The following is an 18227-nucleotide window of genomic DNA, read 5'->3' as shown; positions in this document are numbered from 1 at the left end:
ACGTGTACAAATCCTGTTGCTGTATCGGTATTCGTATCTCGTCGCTGTGTCCCAACGTCGTGTTAGCGTACGGATTGTACGTGTGCATCTCATATTTCACGATACGCTCGTTGAAGACGGGCTCGTCAGCGATGTTGAGTATATCCATCTCTTTAAACGTTTCTCACAACGAATCCCAACGATTGTAAAAAGTTTATGTTCGTCGTACTGAGCCTCTTGAATGGCGATGTTTTCCCAATTTTCGTTGTTCTCTCAATCACTCGCTGTTCGTTCAACACGAGCATTTCCTCGCACCACGTCGCCGCAAGTGCAGTCTGATGGTAATCTCCTCTCCGCGAAAATCGATCAATCGTCCGTCTTGATCCACCACACGCAAAGTGATATCGGTAACGCTCCTTGCGATGACCGGAAGATAAATGATTTGCGCCGGTGTTTCCGAGACTTTATATCTCGGAGGCATGTTCGGTGAAAATTCGTGTATCGTGTGCACCGACTTGTCGTTGGCGTACGCACCCGCGGTAATGCTGCATTCCACTCGAATAATGTTTACGTTGACAATGTTTACCGATAAGTCTGATTCGTGCCACTTTTTCGGTTCCAGTATACGACCCATCGAAAATCCCAACAATGGTCCGATGGTATTCGGTTTGGCGAAATTTATCCGGAAAGAGCACATGATTTCACTCATCATGGTATTAACGTTGGAACGAAGTGACAATGGATAATTTTGCTCTTCACCTTTTCCTCGTTTTTGTAGTATCGCGCGTTTCAGATAAGAAGCAATGGCGTCCAATTCGTACGATCCTTCGGGAATTGTAATTTCTTCGTCATTGTCATCGAAATAAAATTTATTGTTCGTTACTGTCACGTTCGGAATCGTGTTGTAGGTCTCCATCGTGGTTAGGCCGAGCTCGTAGTCCCCATCGAGCTGGGGGCTAACCTAACCTAACCTTTTTTTTTTTTTTTTTTTTTTAGAAATGAGAAAATCTTTAAAAGACACCCTGGCCCGGCCCAGGGTAGTGCTGGATTCAACCGAGACTTGCTTCTGGAAAACTTTCTGTTCCTAACCAATAGTGAATTCTCCATACTCTCGGCCTGACCCACATCCAACATTCCAGGCGGCACGGAAATGTCCGATGCTAAGGGGAAGGACAGAGATGACGAATCCATTGGCCAAGCAGAACCATCCACGCATCTCGACCGCCTACCAGCTAAAAACTCACCTCATGCCTAACAGGCCCATAGTGGAAGAGAAGCAGGCTTACTAACCAGAGCATATCTCTGCTTCTCCCCCAGGACTGCCCCAAGAAGGGTTCTAAACAAAAAATCGGGATTTACTAATAAAGTAAGTAAAGAACTTACTAATCAACTAATTAATCTATACTTAACAAAGATAAAAATAACTCAGCTGACGCAACACCAAACATATAATTGGCAACCCCTACATCTAATTGAAAAAGGCTTTCGAGTTGCCCCCCATTAAAATACAGAAAATTACCATGTATGTATAGTCCAAATAAAACAACTAAAACAGTATATTTATTTTTAATTTGAGGTATCAGAATCCAGATGGACTATTGCACCAAACCGGGTTTTAAACGCAGCCTGTCTTTCTTTTTCCGCCGCGTCTTTACGGGATAAAACCCGTGTACAGAAAGAAGAGAAAGCCTTCCATTTTTCTATGTTTTCCAGAATAGAATCAATAACAGACGAAAGATCTAAATCAGTCCCAATGCTTCCTGTCAATTCAGCTCTTTCCGTACTCCAGGCATTGCAGAATTGCAGATTGTGTTGTGCAGTATCCATTTTGTTTAAACAATTATAACACTCCGGTGTATTTGATTTTTTAATTCTATGCAAAAATACATTGAAACAGCCATGACCCGTTAAAAACTGGGTCATGTGGTATGTGATCCAGCCATGTTTTCTATTGATCCAATCTTTCAATCTACACACAAGTGCCTCTCGTAGTCTTGAACTAGGGTGAGTCATTCATTTCCAATAACCTCAATCTCCAATCCTGCAATGCCTGATCTTTAGCTTCTAGTAGCCAATTCATTCTTATCCTAGGGGATATCTCATCTCTGTCCTCTACAGCAGATCGATTTCGATAGTACATTACCGTCAGTCTACGTGCTTGGATATCCAACGGTGGAGTTCCAGAGATAATCGAAGCCGCTACAACTGATACAGTACGGTATGCGTAACATACTCTTTGTGTTATTCTACGTAGAAGTCTATCCATTAAAATTTTTGCTCTTCGATTTTCCGCAAAAGAGATCGACCAGACGGGGGGCTCCATAGAGAATTATGGAAAGAATAACGTTAAGATAAAGTCTTCTATTCCTCTCGTTCGGACCCCTGCAATTGGGCATAATTCCTCTAAGATATCCAACAGTTTTATTAACTTTATTATATAATCTTTCAAAATAGTTAGTAAACTTTCAGTCCCCGTCCAGTAATATACCTAAATATTTCATGGTCGGGGCCTCCAAAATCTCTTTATCTTTTATTATTAATTTATAAGTTTTACACCCAATTGCAGAGGTCGGAAACACCATCGCCTCCGTCTTATGTAGCGAAATCTCTAGTCCGAGTCTTTCGATCTCACGTATCACAAAACCCGATGCAACCATCGCAAGGTGAGAAGCCTTCTCCATACTCTCTCCCGAGACGATCAAAATGGTATCATCCGCATAGCCAATCAAGCTACAACCAGCCGGAAGGGCCAAGTTGAGCACGCTATTGTACCCAATATTCCACAGAGTCGGCCCGAGGACCGAACCCTGCGGAACACCACGGAACACCCCCCGTTTACGCATTTTACCCTCTGAATCTGTGTAAATAAGACTTCTTTCAGATAAATAAGCAGAAACGATCCTACAGAGGTAGCTCGGGAACTCCATGGAGATCATGGCCGAGCGAATAACGCACCAAGGTAATGTATTAAACGCGTTTTTAATATCAAAAGCTACAGCCACCACAATTTTACCAAAATCAACCTCTCCACTGACAATTCGTCTAAGTTTCAGGATTGCATCAACGGTCGACCGCCCCTCTCTGAAACCAAATTGATTATCAGAGAGGAAACCAGTCGACTGTAGATGCTCACCTATTCTAGAAGCGATTATTCTTTCCAACAGCTTGGAAGACTCATCCAAAAGGCATATTGGCCTATAGATTCCAGGATGTGAAGGATCTCCATCTTTCTTTTTTATGAGAACTAATTTGGCAGTCTTCCAAACTGCCGGAAAGACGCCCTCCCTGAGACACGCGCTGAAGCAAGTCCGCCACACCTCTATGAAGCACGCCGAGCTACCCGAAATGACCCCTCCCAAGACACCATCCGACCCAGGAGCCTTCCGATTACCTTGCAACCTTTTAAAGGCTCCTTTCAATTCTTCCAAGGTGACAGAAAAATTATCTTGCCAAACAAAATGACATTCAACTTAATTATGTTCGTTAGGATCGTCCGGGAAGAGAGCATTAACAATATTTATTATCAACGAATGAGAAAGCGTCTCACAGACTGAGTGAGATACCGGTCTAAGCTTTTTCAGAACTATTTTATAGGGAAGACCCCACGGATTGCTATTTATATCGCTAAACAATTCATTCCACGCATTTCTTTTAGCTTTAATAATCATTAATCTATATTCTCGAAGACATAATCTGTAATTTCTATATTCTATTTTTGTTTCAGCAGGGTCACCCCTTTTTTTGACCCGGGAAAGAGTACGCCGTGCCTTCCCCACAATCACGCGAGAGGTCGCCACTTCCTTATTCCACCAATACGAGGACTTTCTACAATATCCCTTATTTCTTGGCATTGACAGATCGGAGATCCCCTTTAAAGCTTCCCCAACCATTGAACAAAATTATGAGGAGTAGTTATATTCGAGAGATCAAAGGACCAAACCGCGCCAATAGTCCCAGTCATTAACATGTTCAGGTCTAATTTGTGATATTTCCATCTAGGGAATTTTTTATTTATGGTTTTAAATTTTTTACCAGCGTCAGGTGCTCCAATGACCAGTCGAATCAGTCTATGATCTGACAGGGTGACAGTTCTAGATTCCAAAAGGCAATTCATGATTAAATTTCTTGCCTTTATGTTGGCAAGTACCAAGTCTATCACCGATTCACCCTGCCATCTCACGCACGTATTAACATGGTCTTTATTTATAAGGTAAAGACTAACCTCCTCCATCCAATTACCTAATAATAAACCGCGGCTGTCAGTTTTTTTTGGATCCCATTCAGCATGACGGGCGTTAAAATCTCCAATAACTAATATCGGAAACTGTTTATATTTATTTATTAATAGAGAAATATCATCGAGAAAAATATTAAAAGCCAAATTTGATATGTTACGTGAAGAGTAACAACTAAAGATTATCAAGGAATTCCATCTAACAATACAAAAACCATTACCACATTTCAGTGGTTGCATTGGTAAAAATTTACCCGAAATACTACGCCAAAATATAGCGGATAGAGGAGGATCGTCCATGGATCTTACCCACCTATCATCGCCCTCCGGAATTGAATGCGGCTCCGTTACTACCGCGATGCCCGCATTATACTCGTGCATTAATTGACACAAGTTATCCTGCGCTTGTTACGTATGGCGACTCCACCTAAAGTCACCATACTCTACTCTCTACATTTTTCTTACTCTGGTATACACGGTAAAATTTTAAACTTTGCCTTTTATAATTATAAATAAACATTCAGTAAAACTATAACAATAACGATATCAATAATAAATAAGTATCTCTATCATAAGTTAATTACAAAATTGTACTAACTACGGCACTATATTTAATTGTTTAAACAAATCACTAATAATGTTAATAAGTTAGATAAGGAAGAGAAACAACGATCCGTCGCACCGGAATTATAAAATTAAACGATAAAAATCCGAAGCTGGAAATAACATGTAGCACGATTTCACTGTTAGACTAATCTATGGTCGACTGCTAGTGACAACGAAAAGTAACCAGAACTAAAAGCTTTTAGCAGCACCTGTAACCTAACCTAACTTTCATCTCAGACTGTACGAATGTAAATACAGGTGTGACTCAATGATCTCATCCGAAAAGAATGTGCAGATCACGCGATGGATCATACGATGTCCAATGCGCAAGACAAGAGAGAAGGGATAGCCGCTATATAAGCGACCATCATCGCCCAGACCAGACACTTAGACGACTACTTAGACTGCTTCTACGATTTCCTAACGGTGGCATATAGAGAACGAGACTTAGAGAACAACTTAACCTATAAATCAGTCACCACGTGAGAGTTGGCCTTCCGCCTCTTAATTGTTACACATTAATAAAAGATTGTATAAGTATATAAAATAAAAGTGAGCCTCAGTGCCTTTGAACAATAAGTGAGTGGTGTTAAATAAACATTAAACAAATTATTACAATCACAAGTCTCCACCGATCAACTACGCCAAAGGATTGTTAATAACAAAAAGGTCTAACAGTAATCCAAATACTGCAACCAAAGTAAGTCGCATAAAATATTATTTATAATATCAATTTCTAACAACTATCACACTAACGCTTTAGATTGTTTAAATAATAGCTTCAGCGGGTGCTTTTCTTAATTAACTTTCTTTCAATCAAAAAGTAGTAATAAATAACGCAAGTTTGAATTAACTAAACAAATCAGAAGTGCTTAAGTTTAATAAATGTTATTAATAATTATTACACATTGAATTAACGGACTACTTATATGATAATTAATAAACAATTATGCAAAGCAGTTTCACTCTCGCGCAATTCCGAATAACAATTATTCTTTTATCACTGCATTCCTAGTCAACTAATTCTAGTAACCGAAATATTACATTTCATAAATTATAATTATAATATTAATTAATAATTGAGTTGATAACGTGTAACAGTTGAGCCTTTCCCTCCCCTCCTTGAGCGCTTCCCATAGAGCGTTCTAAAACTCATTTCCTTGAGCGCTTCTCATAGAGCGTTCTAAAACTCACCTCTTCGAGCGCTTCTCATAGAGCGTTCTAAAACTCACCATCCTTAGCGCCTCCCATAGGGCGTTGTCACAATTACTGTGCTCACCATCTCTCTCTTTATAATAATCTATATACACATTATCGATTTATTATTAATTAAAACACTTTTACTATATCACTATATGCACAAATGCTTTAACAACTATTGACTATACATGCCGATAACAATTTAATTAATAAATCTTAACTCCAGTTTAATTTATTTATTTCTTAACTAATTTATTACATGGAACTGTATAATTATTAATGATTACCAACGCCGTTAAATTTAACTTATAAAATATCGCTTATAACTAAAATCTCGCTTTCCTTCTGCTATGTCTAAGAGAACGATGAATTTATTAAATAAATAATAATATTATTTAAATAATTAAATAGCTAATTTATGCAAATATCGACAAAAGCTCTCTAGTCACTCTTTCTGCTTCCCGCGTAACAATCTAAGGCCGCGGTCCGATTTACGTTCACAGCGCTATCAGTACACTAACGATCGATCCAATTCACGCTCGCAGTGCCTTCGTGGACATAATGACATCATAGCACGTCATAGTTTTATGACGCGCACAGTGCTCACGGTGCCCCTAGTTGAAAGGTGAGGCACTGTGAGCATCATGGCTGATTATGGTTGTGTGACGTCAGACATGCTACACGTGCTACACATTAATTTATTTATTAGTCGTCGCGTTAGAAACAATGTCAAATCAGTTAATCTCCGTCCCTGTCTTTATAGAAGATACAGGTGAAACTGTGACCTTAAAACTTTCGCCACAAGATGCTGCAAAGGCTACTAAAGGTAAGGAAACAAATAAATTTTTGTATTTTAATAATAAAATTATACTTAACCCTTTAGAAGATATCATATCTCAAAGATATCTTCGGGATGTCTACTTTTCGATATTCGTGCTGTATGGATAATTAGCTCTACTAATAGCTATTACTAATACTAATTAGCTCTGATCATTGACATCAAATAATTGATGCTTGATGTCAATGACTATGATTTATGTTGATTAATGCTGATGAGAAGGAACTTTTTTTTGTATTACCAGATCTGAATTATATGACAAGTCTTATTAAGAATATTTATAGAAAAAGAAACGAAAATGTTATCAGTCAAGAAAGTCAAATTTCGATTGATGAAAACGATGAGACTGATTCTGTAAGAACTGCAAGCAGTGCATCTTACGTTTCATCTCCAGAGCCACAAGAATTTGATAATAATCCTAAAGATCAAAGTGAGTATGACTAAAGAATATAATGGCTCCCCTACAATATGATTCTTATATTCATTCCAAGTCTTCTTTATACATAAAAATTTTTATATAATTCCAGAAAATGATAAATCATTGTTTATATGGTCATCCAAGTGCGTATATCTACTGCTCGATAAATATGAGGAATGGAAAGAAGAATTTTCAGCAGGCACAAAACGTCATAATAAAATTTGGGAAGCCATTGCTGATAATATGAGGAAAACAAATATTGAATATACAATGACTGGACCACAATGCCAATCAAAATTAAATGGTTTGAAAAAGACATACAAAAAAATATTGGATTATAATTCAGTATCAGGAAATGACAGAAAAACATGGCCATATTTTCAAGTAAGTATTTATATGAAAAGTAAATAAATATATTATAAATTTCATACTTCTCAATCATATTAGACTAAAACTTATTGAAAAATATTTCTGTTTTCTTCCAGAGAATGCACGAAATTTTTGGGAAATCAGGATGGGCAAATCCCAAAGCTATTGCCACTGAAGCTGGACCATCTACATCGAATGAAGAAGCAATCCTACTGGAATCTTCTTCAAAAAATTGTAAAAATAATGAAGGGAAATCCAATAAACGGAAGATTGAGACTATTATAAACAACTTTATCTTAGATATGAAAGAAGAAAGAGCAGAAAGGGAGAAAAAAAGGCAAGCCAAAGAAGCATTGTTTCAGGACTTAAAAGATCAACGAGAAAGACAGCATCAGGAAAAAATTAAAATAATGCAGAAGTTGTTTGAAGCTATCACCAAGAAATAATTGGACAACTGTTTTCTTTAGTATTTTAATGCGATTTGTGTAGTTTTTATTTCCAAGAGTTCTATTATTTTTATTTTTCATGGATACTCTCTGTACCTGCAATGTAGTAATTTTGGTAGTCTTATAGAGCTTAAGAAAAATTGTTTACTTGAATATCTATTATCTTTTTCATTTTATTATTTGCATACATAATAGTTTGTCTAATTATAACTGAAGATTTTCTAGTCTATGAATTGACTATTAATTAATAAATTAAATATTATTTTTTTAAATATAAAAGTTAAAGTTAGCTTTGGAATTAATAGCTTAAAGATTTGCCTATCCTGATGAGCATTCTTTGGAATAATATATTACAGTTATTCTTATTAATCTCATCACTTGTTTTATTTTAATGATACTGTATTAATAATATAATTTTATGTTTTTTAATTTTTATATTAAAGCTCATTTTAAACTTAGAAAATGTCAATACGGGCGTAATATGTGAAATCAATTTTTTTTTGTGAAAATAAGATAAATATTTTTTTATTTAATGTATAACTATTTAAGTTTATATAGATACATCACTATTATTTTCAGCTTCTAGTTAAATAATAATAAGCTATGATATTTATTCTTCTACCAATGTGATATTATATTTTATAAATTAGTGTAGAAAATAAATATTGTTTACAATATTAAAATTTGATTTATTTTTATCATTCTAATAAGCGATAATTAATAAAAATTTAGATTTGTATTACTAAAATACACAAAAATTGGTATAAGACATTTATTTATATAATATTTAATACAATCTATAGCAAAAATAATAAGGTTATTTCTATTCAATCTTAAACATACGCGCTCACAAAAATAAATTTGATAAAAATAATTTGCAATAAAAATATTAATCATATCATATAATCATCATATAATTTGCTGCAAAAATAATGAAATAACTATCACTAAAACATTAATTAATCAATCAATGAAACATTAAATAAGATTGAAAATATCAATGGTATCTCATTATCAAACTATTCATAATTCTTTGTCGTTTAGTATTGCCGTCCTCCATTCTATCAGATATTAATGCTTCACTGGATACATCTTCTTCATGTGTTTGCTCAAAATCTATCAAATCTCCTTTTAATATACAAATATTATGTAGTACACAAGTAGCTAATAAGTATTCAGGAATTTTTTCTAAGATGATCATAGGCAAACAATCAAGAATGCTTCTCCATCGTCCTTTCCACAACCCAAATGTTCTCTCAATTGCCATTCTCGCTGAAGACAAACAAAAATTAAAATTTTTCTGTCTAACTGTTAAATGCCCATTATCTTTAAAAGGCACCATGATATGAGGATGAACACCATAGGCAACATCTCCAATAATGTGTGAATCATTAGGAAAATAAATTTGTGGATTTGTAATATATTGTCTGACAGGAGAGAGCCGAAAAACACGTGCATCATGCACTGATCCAACATTCCCAGCTAAAACACTTGTAAAAAGCAATTTTGAGGTGCAAACTGCCTAAAAAAGTGAAATACAAATTATTAAACGATAAGAACTTCCAATCACTTAAAGACATTTTTAAAATTCTTACTTGCACATGGATTGAATGATATCCTTTGCGGTTCACATATGATTGTTTATCTTCCAGTGGAGCTTTTATGCGAATGTGAGTGCCATCGATGGCTCCTATAATCTTAGGAAATGCACTAACTTTTTCAAATTCTTCCATCACTTTATTTGCTCTTTCACCTTGAGGCCACTGAATAAATCGCGGAGCGAGAATGTGCAAAGCATAAGTAACTTTTCTCATAGTACGAATTGCTGTAGCCTTTCCTATATTAAATTTTACACACACAGACCTATAAGCCAGAGACAAGCAAATAAAAAAGCTTATAGTTTTGACAAATAATTAAGATGTTACTATACCTGTAGGAGTCTGGTGTTGCCATCATCCACAAAGCTATTAGAAGTTGTTTTTGCGCTGCCAAAGGTTTTCTGCCACTAATTGATTTAGTGGCGCTTAACGTAGGTCCTATTAATTCCAATAGAAATTCAAAAGTTGTAGGCCACAATCTGTAAATAAAGGAAATTTGAAATTTCAGAATGTAAATATTAACAATTACTTTAAACTGAAAATTTTTATGATACTACAATGTTTCTTTAAACAATGGTCAGCCATACCTAAAATGCGATTTAAATTCCTCAGCGGTGTAATTGAGAATAATTTTTTCCACATAGTCTTTGATGCGAGGTCTAATTTGCATTTCACTTTTTTTTGTATTTAGAATCAAGTCTACAATAGTGATACGGTTTCTTACTTCTTCTTCGTTCTCGTCACTACTTGAAGACATATTCATTACAAATTCCAAGTCGTCATCATCTTCATCCTCGCTTTCAAAAGAAAATTCAATAAACTGCAGCAATGTTATTTTTTCATTTAGTTCCATTTTTCTTTTTTTTTTATTTTTCTATTTGATACATGCACACAGAACACTATCCATTTGTCTTTCAGGTTATGTTTTTTACTGTAACAAATTTACGAGCTTATGACTGGTCCGAAACGAACTATCAATAGCGTGCTTTCTCATTCGGACCGACCATTAATGCCGTGAGCGTTAGTAGTGCTGAAAACACGATTCGGACCGCGGCCTAATTCGCAGCAAATGAAAATATTAATAAATCTATGTTTAACAATAAATTTTATATTAACTAACTATACTATTTCTTCAATAAACATTCAGTAATCTTCTCATCTGTGTTAAATATCAAATCTATTATTTATAACTGAGATATCGCTTAATAACCAATCTCTCTAGGAAATTACTAGATTTTCCCTAGACGGTTATTAATGAAAAATCAAGGAAACTAATAATCAATCTAGAGTCAACTATTAATAAACTTCACAAGGGTAGTCTAAACAATTAAATAATTTATTAACTTCGTAAATAAAACATTATTAATTAACTTTATTTCATAATTATCCTATACTTATCTGGAAGCGATAAGATTTGGTTCCTCCGAAGATTTGGACCTGAAACAAATATAATAAATGGTTAATGACCATCAATAAACAATATACCTACCTGGGACTCCATCGTAGTAGTACCTAAAATAAAAATAAATAAAGATTAGTATATAAACAATAACAATTAAATTGATACTTACCTCATCCGCGTTTTCTTACGATGATCTTCAGTTGGACGTCCGCCAGCTCTTCCTGAAACAAATAAAAGAAATAGGTATTAATAAATTAACAAGATATAACTAACAAATGGTATCAGATTCAAATTAATTAACGTGGATTCCTTATTGACTACAATGGATATTCTTGGATGTCGCGCTCCCGACGCTCGGGGAAGGCTGTCCAATTGAAACGATTAAGATACGGGCTGCTTTCTGAACCCGATTTTTCACAACGGTCTATATTGGAATTTCTCATTCCAACTAAAAGGGAAGAAATAAATCACTATGAAGACTTCGAATTCCAGTTTAGTCCTCCATATACTTCGGAGATAGAACATTTTACGTCCGAATTAGGGCAAGAATCGCTGCTCGCAGCTCTTAATAGGGATAATTCCCTAGGGAATTTAACGGTCGGTTCTAAAGCCGCCATTTTTGAGCAGAGCTCTCTCTCTAAACCAGATGAACCTCCATCACTCGAGTTAGAATACGACTCAGATGCTTCTTCTCAAGCGTCTACCGTGGTCTTAGAGCACAAATTTATAAAGGTTCTCCCTCGAATTATATCAAACGAGGTTGTCTTTTTCCGCTTCAAATTAGTTCCGCAACCACTCTTGATTACCATAGATTAAGTTATTAATAAAAGAATCTATTACCTAATAGTGATATTTTAACCAAAGTATTTTGTTTATTTTTTTTATTATTATATTTGTTAATCTTTAATTATGTTATTTTCCTAATGCAACAAAACTATTGTACTTTTCTTTTCTTTTATTTCTTTTTCTCTAGATTAAGGTTCTATATCTAATATCTTGTATCTTTTTCTTTTTTTTTATTTTTTTTTTATTCTACAATGAATAAAAACTGTAAAACTGCTTCTTATCCATAGGTTATTGTTTCCCAATCGCCATCTTCTACTACCTCCAACAGTCCTGAGCTGAAACAAAAAAATAATAAATTAATTAAATGATTATCACGAAACAAAAATAAAACGCCATGCTACCATACTTATAATTATAAATTAAAATAAATATACTTACCTTATCATATTAGCGGCAGATCAACCAGGGTTCTTACTTACCTATTGTCACCCTGTACGATCAATGACCGCACCGGATCAACCAGGGCCCTTCATTTTCACAAGCGCCCTGCGCGATTAGCGTCCTGTTTAAAAAAGGGACCTCTCATAGCGCCCTTCGCGTTAACTAAGCGTACAGGTTTCCGCTCGGCCCCGCTTGTTGACACTTAGGCACTAAAAACACATATATATATTATTAATAATAATTATATTACTCACCTTAGGGCGGCCTGTTCCCCCCTTCTATTAATTTTTCTCCTCCATTTTCCATACTCCCAGTCCAATAAACCGCGGAACCTAAACAGGACGTAACACGCTGGTTTCGAGTGGTTTACATTACACAGTAGTAAGTTAACCATTTAAATTATCCGTTTCCATCTCGCAGGCGGATGACTCCACCGTGACCAGAGACCTCCGTTCCTCGGTATGTATTACAGGTAAGGTATTTAAATGAGTACAATCATTATCTTTATTTACATTAAAAATTAATGTTTTCCTAGGAGGGATAGGCTTACACGCTAATGTACCGGCCAAATGATCATCCTTTAGGCCCCTATCTACACAGGCAGGACATTTAATTCTGTTCCTGCACTCAGAGGCCCTGTGAGTAAATTCTCCGCATCTATAACAGCAGTTCCTCCTGTCCTTGGATTCTGGGCATCTTTGAAAGGTATGACCAACAGCCAAGCATCTGAAGCATTGCAATGGCTTCGGGTCCATCGGTTCAACTCTCACCGTTGTCCATCCAATATTTATTCTTGTAGCCTCAAGAATGCCTACTGCCGCAGCGATTGGACAGCGTACATACGCAACGCCAAGACCACCACGGACGAATCTGACTGGGCTACAGGAAATACTATCCGTCGAACACTTACCAATATCAGCAAGTATCGAACATATTTCTGATGTAGAAACTGAGTCATCCAATCCCATTAACTTTAACTGTGAATTTTTAATAGGTTTCCTAATCTTAACACCATTAGTATCTTTAAATAGATGCCTCAATCTGGATAACAACATGTCCGCTTTTAGATCAGATTCTTCCCCAGGTATTTCTATAAGGATTCCACCCGTAATGGACCTCTTAATTTTTGTATCACAAATGTTCAATTCTGACAATGAAATATTTTCTCTTGCCATACGCAGTATTTCAGAATAAGTTATATCAGCACTTTCAGATAAAATTGAGATGGCGGAAGTACGCGGAACTTTCCTCTTTAAATTTGCAACCTTATCTTTAAAGTTACCGATAGGTTTACTTTTAATATTACTAACGTTATTTTTTCTAGCAACACCATAATCCGCATTTCTTTTAGAATTAACATAATTGTCATTACTAAGATCATATTCTGGATTTGTGTCTGATTGTGTACTGTCTTTGTTAGGAGTGGATTTTAGTCTTTTCTTTTTACGAATACTCTTTCTATTTCTCGGAACTGACCACTCAATTTCTTTTTTATTATCTACCTCAATAAAATTATCAAAAATCTCTTCCTCACTCATATTTTTAATATCACTTCTTTTAAGAATTCTATTTTCATCGTTAATTGTTTTAGTTAAAGTATTACCATATATGTTTACAGGTTTAGTACCGACATTAACCAGAGACAACTCACTTCTGCCAGCAGACTTTTTACAAGACCGATTAATATTGTCATCCTCGTGGGCTACTCGTGAACCAAAAGCCTTTACATAAGTTTTATCACCACTCAAATTTAGATTTGTCGTATTTAACTTCTTATTCTTACCTTTCCGTTTTTCAGGAATACCTGAAGAAGGTCCGGGAACGAGAAAAGCATCGACTTTGGATCCTCCGGAATTGAGATCATCTCTAAGGAGCCTAGTCTCCTGGATAAGCTGAGTCATCCCCTCCCCCAGCCTGTCAAGAGAGCGGATGATCGCGAGATCCAGCTCCACACGACCATAGGGATCCTCACACTTATCACTTCTGACATATGGAGTTTTTCCCCTGTCAAACTTCACTTCACTTACTGTAGACTTATGTTTATTCGAAGAACTTCTGAGTCTATCCGTGATGGAGGGAGTAACAGCCGATAAACTATCACTTACCTCAGCACCGCCATCCGTTAACACAGGTAATTTGTCGTTATTTAATTCAAAATTATATGTGTCCTTAATTAATTCTCTCCTCTTAGCTTCTTTAAGCTCTACTTCCAAGAAGTCCGCCTTAATCTTATTGTCATTAGCAGATTTTTCTGCAGCATAAAAACGGGCCCTCCAGTATTCAGGATCTTCTTTGGAGGAGGCCTTTAGTGACAAAAGATCACCCGTTCTACGGATCACTTCTAATAATACCTTAATCTGTCCACTAAAAGTTCCTTTGATGCCCGTGGATCTAATTATTATGGAATCAATTTGATTCGTCATTTCTCTTATTTTAAAGCTTAACTGGGCAGCGTGTTCAAGGGCCAATCCTGCCATTTCTTCATCTATCTTTTTTTTGTTATTAACCGTGAAATGTACCGCGTATCTATTTTCATCTATTTCATCTTCTTTAGGGGAGAAATTTTTCTTTTTCCTTTTCCTACTACTAATATTAATTTTTTCTTTACGTTTCTGTTTTAGAGAACCCGAGGAGCCTCCAGAAATAACCATCTCATCATCAGAATAGTCAGTTCTACAGATAGAAATAGGGTTATTTTCATCCTCCGAGACGAGCAGAACAGTCTCACGAATCCCTGATGGTCCAGCTTCACCATCGCCTCCCGAAGACTTCCCTTGCCCTCTCAAAGGAATAAGGGTTATCGAGAAACTCAGTTTTTCCATACTGGCGATAATCGGTCGACACTCCGCGCTCGCCATGGACGCAGAGGTCAGCCCTTGGCATAATGACGACCCGTGGGGAACAGGGACGATATCCCCCACGTACCGGTTCTCGGTATCCGACGCCGAGACGTTTGATTCCATATATTTGTCCATGTCCATAAGTTTTGCGTTGGTTTTATTTACAAGAGTTTCCTTCTCTTGGCGGAATTTAGTATTATAAATTGTTCCTGGTATATCCCTTAATACTATTCTTGACAATAGAACCAAGGAACAATAATCAATAAATCTCACACAGTAAGAAACAGTTCAGAATCAAAAAAGTAAACTATACACTACATAGATTAGTATAAATTGCCAATAATCACTTTTAATATTCAAAATTTAATTATCAGAATAATTATTATCGCTCCAACTTTTAACACGTTAGGTTAAATAGAAGTTCCCCAATTTACTAATATTCTTTCTTTATGTTTTTAGGTGCTGTCATCAGTTGAAGATAACAAACACCGCATAATCATTTAATGTTTATAACAATTATTTATAATATCCAATAATTACGAACTTTGTAATCCAAAATAAAGAAAATTTTATTCTATAGTTTTCCTATCACTGGCTCACCACTGGTAATTTATTCTCCACTCAATACATATATCCGCTGTATACATCACTCGTAAGGCAGTAAATTGCTAAATACACAAAGTTCTAATGAAACTACACACATATCAATCACACCATTGCGTATAATATAATGAACATTATTTAAGTTTAATTTAGATTTAAATCAATCACAATGAATATATTAAATATCTCTGATTCTTATATATCACATAGTAGTATCGGAACTTATTATAAATTACAGTTTATTATAAATTACAACTTATTATAAATTACAAATTATAGTTTATAATCAGTATAAATCTGGTGCAGTTCAATAATATCATTAAAGTTCAAGCGAGTAAATCGCTCTAGTGAGCAATAAATGATTTGTTTCAAAGTATTATCCCACAAATCATATTACTAGTAACACAATACGATCAGATTGACAGGATAGATAAGCTACATTCAATTAGGCTAAAATATCACTAGTTTACTCTTAATATTGCGACGTGAACTAGCCTCGGAATCACGCCAGATCCGAGGGAGCACGCCCAATGGAAATCGGTACTCGAGGCATCGGCAATAACTGCTCGACTCGGTAACTTACGGTATCCAAAACAGATGCTTAATTCGGTAACTCGCGGTACTCCACGCTCGTCGGGAGCAAGGTAACTCGCGAAATCGGCAATAACTGCACGATTCGGTAACTCGCGGTACTCCACACAATTCGGGAGCAAGGTAACTCACGCGATAACGGTAACCGGAAATGGGCGCCAGGTGCGAATAATCGCACCGCGGTATCGGTAACTTTAATAGTTCTCAAAATTTGCTCGGCCGCTCCCCGCTCAGTATGGCAGAGGGGCGCAGTTCTTTTACTTAACGTAGATATCTGGAGTGAGAGGCGAACACAAGGACAACTCAATACTTAATAGTTAACAATAATGTATTTCCATAATTTGGCTTACAAGGGTAAAGATGTGCAGCGTTCGGCCTGAGCCGATACGGCGGAGACGGTTCAATGCGGTAGCAGGGCCGTTCGCCCAATTACTCGATAACAAGAATAAAGTTAGACAAATACGCGAAATCGGAGATGCGATCACGATAGTTCGCCGCTGATCCGACTCTATCCGGTAAACACGGGACTTATACTCTGATCATTCGATACGGCCGGTGAAGGCCAAATAAACAGACTTCAAGCGACGGGAGCCTAACGGCCGGGACTGAGATGTCGCGGAACGGCTATTTTCCGCGGGCTTTCCCGTTTCTCGCCGAGACGCGAACTTGGCGGTAACCGCAATCTCGCGGAGAACGTTCCCGGATCAAAATCCGCCCGCAGACATTCACGGTACTTCCGGTACGGTGATAACGCGGCAAACGGTAACGGAGCGGTATCGCAAGAAAACGGTAGCAATCGGTTTTTCTTTTCTTTTAAAAGACGGTAACGGCAGGACGGTACGATAACTAAACGAACGGTAACGAAACGGCAACGAGAAAAGACTGTCGGCGCTGAATTCCCACAAGACAGAGAGACTGTTACGCGATATCCGGGGCCGGCTGGACATGCGGTAATTGAGCGTAATTGAGCGCTCACGATATCAAACACTACGGTTAATGTGAGAGACACTACATATTAAACGAACTCACGCTACCAGCCATCACCGGACGGAACTCTACGGCTACCCGAGAGGCGGCTTACAACGATTGGACGTCCTCGGCGTCTTCGGTGTCGTCGGGCTGAGTCCCTGATGTCGTCCTCGCGCACTTGTGTCACACCGAACAGTGACTCTTCTCGGCTCTGCCTCTAGGTCCTTCCAGATTCGCGTCGCCTTCCTGCGCATCCTGCCGATTTTCCGAAAAGGGGGGCCCCTGAGAACCGCCCACAGTTCATCCAGGGCGCCCCCTTCCGCTCACTGTGGTTTCCTCAAGTCTTTCGGCTGATAACGTGTCGGTAAGTCGATGTTCCCGGAAGAGACTGGTTAGGCTGACCGGGCCATACTCCGGTCCTTCCGGGTGCAGCATCTTCGGGGTCCTCGAAGCCGTCTGCAGCCGGGCGAGGTCCGCTGCTGCGTGTCTTTGTGTTGCTTTTGACTTTGTGGCTGAAACCAAAGCGGAGTTAGATAGGGCTTGGATGGCGGAGGCGACGGAATCGCGGTACCTGACCTTTTTCGTGGGGTCACTAACGCGTGGCCCCTGCGGATGATCCCCCGGTGTCCGGCTTCCCTGGCGATGCTGTCTTCGCCCTGAGGCACAAAACACGCAACGCCGCCCGCACGGGGTCTCGCCTTACAATTCAAAAACGGTATTACGGTACAAAAACAGGAATTACAATACAAACGACGCGCAAAAATTGTGGAGTCTCGCGGGTTGCTCTCTCCACGCGAGGAGCAACACCAGGGCTCCTTGCTCCCTCGGCCGGGCTATCGCCCTTGTGACGGCGCTCGAAAAGCGTCACGTCACAATATAAAAACCACCACTCCAGACAACTATATGA

The 18227-nt window shown here is 37.5% G+C and overlaps 2 protein-coding genes and 1 long non-coding RNA gene across 7 annotated transcripts; 2 read left to right on the top strand and 1 right to left on the bottom strand.

Moving 5' to 3' along the window:
• Positions 1-4411: 4411 nt before the first annotated feature.
• LOC137001794 (uncharacterized) lies at positions 4412-8774 on the top strand. Of its 4 annotated transcripts, none has more exons than XR_010891664.1 (5): positions 4412-5519; positions 6783-6845; positions 7142-7287; positions 7385-7659; positions 7761-8774. XR_010891664.1 is itself a non-coding variant. In XM_067360972.1 (4 exons), the coding sequence occupies exons 1-4, from the start codon at positions 6746-6748 to the stop codon at positions 8088-8090; spliced, it is 891 nt and encodes a 296-aa protein (XP_067217073.1). In that variant the 5' UTR covers positions 4415-6745; the 3' UTR covers positions 8091-8774. The 4 variants fall into 4 exon arrangements, 1 of the variants encoding a protein (XP_067217073.1); XR_010891662.1 differs by having other exon boundaries at positions 7102-7287; XR_010891663.1 differs by having other exon boundaries at positions 4414-6845.
• On the bottom strand, positions 8766-12165 carry LOC137001793 (putative nuclease HARBI1). Of its 2 annotated transcripts, XM_067360971.1 has the most exons (4): positions 10276-12165; positions 10021-10167; positions 9686-9953; positions 8766-9612 (listed from the first exon to the last, which is right to left on the bottom strand). In XM_067360971.1, exons 1-4 carry the CDS (start codon positions 10539-10541, stop codon positions 9088-9090), a joined length of 1206 nt encoding a protein of 401 aa, XP_067217072.1. In that variant the 5' UTR covers positions 10542-12165; the 3' UTR covers positions 8766-9087. The 2 variants fall into 2 exon arrangements, 1 of the variants encoding a protein (XP_067217072.1); XR_010891661.1 differs by having other exon boundaries at positions 9120-9927; positions 10021-12165.
• A 1489-nt stretch (positions 12166-13654) lies between these two features.
• LOC137001795 (uncharacterized) lies at positions 13655-15724 on the top strand. Its single transcript, XR_010891665.1, has 2 exons — positions 13655-14448; positions 14939-15724. It is a non-coding gene; the product is annotated as an uncharacterized lncRNA (long non-coding RNA).
• Positions 15725-18227: the final 2503 nt, after the last annotated feature.

The sequence above is a fragment of the Linepithema humile genome, chromosome 8 (assembly GCF_040581485.1).
Source record: "Linepithema humile isolate Giens D197 chromosome 8, Lhum_UNIL_v1.0, whole genome shotgun sequence".
Lineage (NCBI taxonomy): Eukaryota > Metazoa > Arthropoda > Insecta > Hymenoptera > Formicidae > Linepithema > Linepithema humile.
The sequence above is the reverse complement of the archived record's forward strand: the minus strand, read 5'-3'. Positions and strand labels throughout refer to the sequence as shown.